General features: G+C 46.2%; 1 protein-coding gene across 1 annotated transcript; it reads right to left on the reverse strand.

Annotated features, from left to right (window-relative positions):
- Nucleotides 1–287: 287 nt before the first annotated feature.
- MRPL53 (mitochondrial ribosomal protein L53) lies at nt 288–5,159 on the reverse strand. Its single transcript, XM_068158560.1, has 3 exons — nt 5,036–5,159; nt 2,777–2,889; nt 288–744 (listed from the first exon to the last, which is right to left on the reverse strand). Exons 1-3 carry the CDS (start codon nt 5,122–5,124, stop codon nt 620–622), a joined length of 327 nt encoding a protein of 108 aa, XP_068014661.1. The 5' UTR covers nt 5,125–5,159; the 3' UTR covers nt 288–619.
- Nucleotides 5,160–5,648: the final 489 nt, after the last annotated feature.

Below are 5,648 nucleotides of genomic sequence, written 5' to 3' on the forward strand. Positions count from 1 at the left end.
CAGGACTCAAGGTGTGGCCTAACCAGTGCAGTGTACAGGGGCAGAATGACCTCCCTGCTCCTGCTGGCCACACTGTTCTTGATGCGGGCCAGGATGCCATCGGCCCTCTTGGCTGCCTGGGCACACTGCAACTTGCAACTTGCTCAGCTAGGTCAACAATGAAAACTTTCCAAGTTTTATTTGGCTATTTTTATTTAATGCTTTTGACAAATAATAAGCATTCCAAACATAGTGTGCATTCCACTGTACAGAAACATTGTAGGAAATGACGTCCAAAGAGACCTGTCTTCAGTGCCATCTTAATTTAATAGGTAATGTGCATTAATCACATTCATATGCAAATACATGTGATACCATGCAGACAACTGAGGCAGATGTTTGGAAAGATGCATTCATGCACCTTAACTCACTCTGGCCCACCAGCATTAGAAGATTGGTTGATCCACTGTGTTTTCCCTCAGAGGAGGGTGGGCAACATTTAAGTGGTTCCTCATGCTGCATGTTAAACTGGTCGGTGTTTTGGCCATCTCTCTCTCTTTCAGTCACACAGGAGAAAAAGCCTTCTGTGCAGCCTGCTGGGTTTAGCACATGTAAATGCAAACACACTGTTTTCTGCTCTTCAGGGACTCTTCTTGCTTTTCTGTTCTTCCTTAAGGTCTTTCATACTACATCTGGACCCCAATGCTGATAACATCTCTATTGTTGTCAAGTTGGCTCCCTTCATTATCAAACGGTCTCCATCAGCTGTAAAGCAAAAAGTGTTAAGAAGTCACAAAGTCTAAGTCACAACTCCTTCAGTGTGCAATAAACCCAAATATCCTGTTCATCTGGTCTGATTAGAAAGTACTCCATCTACCAAGGAATCTGATTATGCACCACCACCAACCAAACACATTGAACTGCACACAACACACCTCTGTACTGCATTATTGAAAATGTGGGCAGTAGTGTCCTCCCTACTCTAGTCATGAGGTCATGTGGTGACAGGTTGGACTTGATGATCTTTGAGGTCTCTTCCAACCTTAGTGATACTGAATACTGAAAACCTGGAACATTTCTTTAGCTATACCTATAGCAAGAGCACATGTTTGATGACAATGGCTCATACTATGCCCCCAAAGTCACCTAACAGAAGGCATAATTTCCATACATGGCTCAGCACTTCAGCAGCCTGTTTTCTATGGTCTGTTTAACTTACTTCTTTAGCCAAGACAATGAATTGGTTTACACAGGCTGGTGGGTATAATAATAAAAAACCCAAAAACAAAACCACCAAACCCAGCCCAAAACAAACAAGAGGGCACTAGAAATTCTAGCATTCCAAAAGCAACTATTTAAAGAGAAGGAAGAGGCAGTATTGTACCCAAGTTAATTATCTAATTTTTGCCAGGCTTGCAAACACAAAAGCCATCCCCGAACCCATACAGTGCAGCACCAGTGTGAGGCTATCCAAGTTCCAGCCCCATGTCTGCCAACTATAAGGCCTCAAAACCCTTCACCTGGAAATTAATTAGCTCACAGAAAATGAAGAGTTCAGGGCTGTAGCTCCTGGCATCAGTGAAATAAATTGGTTTGGTTTTATGCTGCGAGGAAACACTAAGCTTTACTGCTTAAGTCTTAACGCATCACAGTTAGGACAAGGACAGGAAAGGGAGAGGCGTGGAGGAGGGGGGAAACAAGCAATGTCAACACTGAAATAATTAGACTTTCCTAAACAAAATGAAGTACAGACAACACTCTTGATACTTCTACTGATTCAGTAAATATATGGAAGTTACAGAAAAGCACGTAGCAAGAATCGATAATAATGAGAACTTTAATGGGCTCCATGACATACCGGTCCATTACAGCACAGCAGGGAGGAAGATGCAGCCAGAGAAAAGGACAAAAGCAGATTACAGCCATCTGTTCACAGCCTGGAATCTGGGCTGCTCCCAGAACTGATGAAATCTCCACTATCAGTTCCCTGCCTGTTCACCATACCCTCAAAGGAAACCAAACATTTCTCATGCATCACTTGACTTCATTCTGCAAGTCCATCTGCACATGTATGGTCATAGCTATATGAGCAGTTCCTTCAGACTGCAGAGTAAGTTACTCAGTTGCATAAGCAACCAAAGGTATTCAGCTTCTCTGTTCTCAAGACTGAGATGCCACCACCAGGGACATCTACAAAAAAACTCACAGAAAGTGAACAGATCCTTACATCCAAACAGAGCTGCACTTTGTTCCCTGGAGCTGTACCTGTCACCACACAAGTATCACAGTATCACTAAGGTTGGAAGAGACCTCAAAGATCACTGAGACCAACCTGTCACCACAGACCAAGTGCCACATCCAATCCCCTCTTGAACACCTCCAGGGATGGTGACTCCACCACCTCCCTGGGCAGCACATTCCAATGGCAAATGACTCTCTCGGTGAAGAACTTTCTCCTCACCTCAAGCCTAAACTTCCCCTGTTGCAGCTTGTATGTCACACAAAAGGATATTTAGCCTTAAAGTTAAGTCAGTTCTTACATTTAGTTGACCTTAGATCAAACTGTATGTCGTACAGAGACATACAGGCATGTTTATGCAGACATCAGGCTGCTAGTGACTCCCTCTTCCTTTCTCCCTCCCAGCTGCCCAACATCTAGCTACACACCAGGACAAAAAAAAAAGTAACCACAATAAAAAGAAACAATCAGAGAGAAAATATCATCATAGCAACACAAATGCACAAGGGTTTGTTGTTTTGGGGGCTCTTTGCTCAAGTTTTAAGAGCAACTCCTTACCAAACTTAACATCTACAAGTGGCTCAGACCCGTCGTGTCTCACGTCAGCAGTCACTTCACAGTTCCTGTTAGTGGCTTGGATTTTTTTATGGTTTATACACTGAAGAAATTTTCTGAAAATATATTTGAAAATACATTTAAGTAGGTTGCAGATAGAAATCTCCACGTTGCTGGGCAACAAAAGCACAGGCAAAAGAGGATTTGTATTTAGTAACTTCAGACAGATACATCTTACAAGATAATCACTCTCTAAAATCCAAATGGATAGTCCTTAGGTGCTAATGTGTACAAAGCACACCAAAGGGGTCTGCAAAAATACAGTGCATGCACTTCCTGCCTTTCTCTCAGCAATTTGAATACTCAGTAAAGCAGTTCTCATTTTTCTTTATACACCAGTTGCTTGCCAATTATTTATTGTTTAGGTTTGAGAAAACATTTATTGATTTAATGTCATCAGTCTCCTGTAGATATCTGAAGTGCAAGACAGCTGCTTGACATTCTGGTAGGTTAAAAGGCATTAAGAGTTTACTTGTGTTACTAAGGTCATTTCAAAAGCAGATGTGTCTATAAAGCTACTGCAAAACAACATTCTACAATTGTTTGGTACAGAACTTGCATCACTCCAGAAGCATGATTCTTGCCCCAGTAGGTAATTAACAGTAGCAGTTGTTGCTCCCTTTCTCTCCCATGAACAGCATTTGGACTACAGGCTCGGCAGCCAAAGGCTTTGGTAAATGCACGTCTACATGCAAGGGTCAATGCTTGGGCACAAAGACCCATCAAAAATCAGCACAGAACAAACACTGAGTGCACCCTGGTAACACGCAGCAAAAGCACTGTGTTTTCTTACTCTAAGACTTCAGCAGTTAAGTCTAGCTCTAAGGATGTAATTCACTACCCTTCTTGAAGAAAAAAGTATTTTAGTAATGGATAAAAAAGTTCTCTTTTTTCCATAGAACCAATAAGGTTGGAAAAGACCTCAGAGATCATCAAGTCCAACCTGTCACCCAAGACCTCATAACTACTAAACCATGGCTTCAAGTGCCACATCCAATCCCTTTTTGAACACCTCCAGGGACAGGGACTCCACAACCTCCCTGGGCAGCACATTCCAATGGCCAGTAACTCTTTCTGGGAAGAGCCTTCTCCTCACCTCAACCCTAAACTTCCCTGGCACAGCTTGAGACTGTGTCCTCTTGTTCTGATGCTGGTTGCCTGGGAGAAGAGACCAACCCCCTCCTGGCTACAACCTCCTTTCAGGTAGTTATCGAGAGCCATGAGGTCTCCCCTGAGCCTCCTCTTCTCCAGGCTAAGCAACCCCAGCTCCCTCAGCCTCCCCTCATAGGGCTTGTGCTCAAGACCTCTCCCCAGCCTCGTTGCCCTCCTCTGGACAGGTTCAAGAGTCTCAATGTCCTTCTTAAATTGAGGGGCCCAGAACTGGACACAGTACTCAAGGTATGGCCTAACCAGTGCTGAGTACAGGGGCACAATGACTTCCTTGCTGGCCACATCATTTCTGATGCAGGCCAGCAAGTGAAAAGCCAAAATGTGACAAAATGAACACAACTGACAGTTATCTGCAATGCACAGCGTTTCCAGGACACTCACGCTGTGCATTGCAAGACGTTATGGTTCTGACTAGATAAGCCACAAAGTCCTAATAAAAGCCTTCAAAGACCAAGATTGTAAACGTTAAAGTACAGGAGATGCAGCAGTTTGGGGGAAAGGAGGTTCTTCTGCAGAGGAAACAACACGTGGTGTTTCCCTCAGGATTTGCTACCAGGGTCTTCATACTCCTGCTGGCTAGTTATAGCAAGTGACCGGGCACCCCACTGTCAGAAGTTTGAACAGCTTCATTTTGCACCTGCCACGGCCGCGGCCTGGGCAGCAGCCGGCTGGCACGGGCGCTCTCCCCGCTCCACAGGAGACCTCCACGCTCCCAAGGGCAGAAGGGAGCAGCGCTGTGCCCCAGGCCCTGCCGCAGCGCCCAAACACGGCGAGGGGCACAGGCCGCACCGCGGATACATACAAACCCAGCCTCTACGCCCCGACGTAAGTAAACTTAAAGGCAAAAAGTCCAGCCCGCGAACCTGCCGTGAGGCGTTCAGAACCCACGCCCCACGCACAGGAAGGGCAACGGGTGGTTTACAGACCGGGGAGCCCGGCCAAGGTCTCCTCGCCGAGAGCGAACCTGAAGAACAGAGCATGCCCAGGCCGCCGCAGGGCCGGGGCCAGCGCTGGCCCCCGCAACTCCCTCACCGTGTGCTCTCCACATTGGTCTCGAAGGGACAGAAGCGGACCACGATGCTCTTCACCGGCCGCAGCACCACTTTGATCCTGGACGCCATCTTCGTTCCGCCCCCTACTACAACTCCCAGCAGCCCCCGGGAGAGAGGCGGGAAATGGCGGCGGGCGGGCGAGCGCCTGTCCCCCTCCGTACCCTCCCTTTCCTCCCCCCGCAGACGCTTGGAAGGCTCTGGCGTTGCCTTCTCTCGTTCTAGCGGGCTGGCTGTGGGCTTGGGCGCGCCCGTGGTGGGGTACCTGAAGTTTGCCCGGCAAGCTTAGTTTAATATGGAGAGGACTTGGTGACAGCTGTGGCAGTGAGGGACCAATCTGCTCCCGCTTCTCTGTAGTGCTGTAACACAGTCCATACGCGTAGGGCGCGAAAAAGATAATGAAAATAAAAATGAAAAAATAAGAAAAAATAAAAAATAAGAAAAAATTAAAAAAATTAAAAAAATTAAAAAAAAAAAAGGAAAAAAAAAGGCAAAATTTGACATACAATTGACTCTAAAGGTCTCCTCTGCTTTCTCCTTTGCAGCAGAAAGAGCAAGCTCTTAATGCTGTCAATACTTGCGTGCTGGAGGAAGCA

This window comes from Melanerpes formicivorus, unplaced genomic scaffold (genome assembly GCF_026170545.1).
Source record: "Melanerpes formicivorus ecotype bairdi unplaced genomic scaffold, bMelFor1.0.p_v2 SCAF_40, whole genome shotgun sequence".
Lineage (NCBI taxonomy): Eukaryota > Metazoa > Chordata > Aves > Piciformes > Picidae > Melanerpes > Melanerpes formicivorus.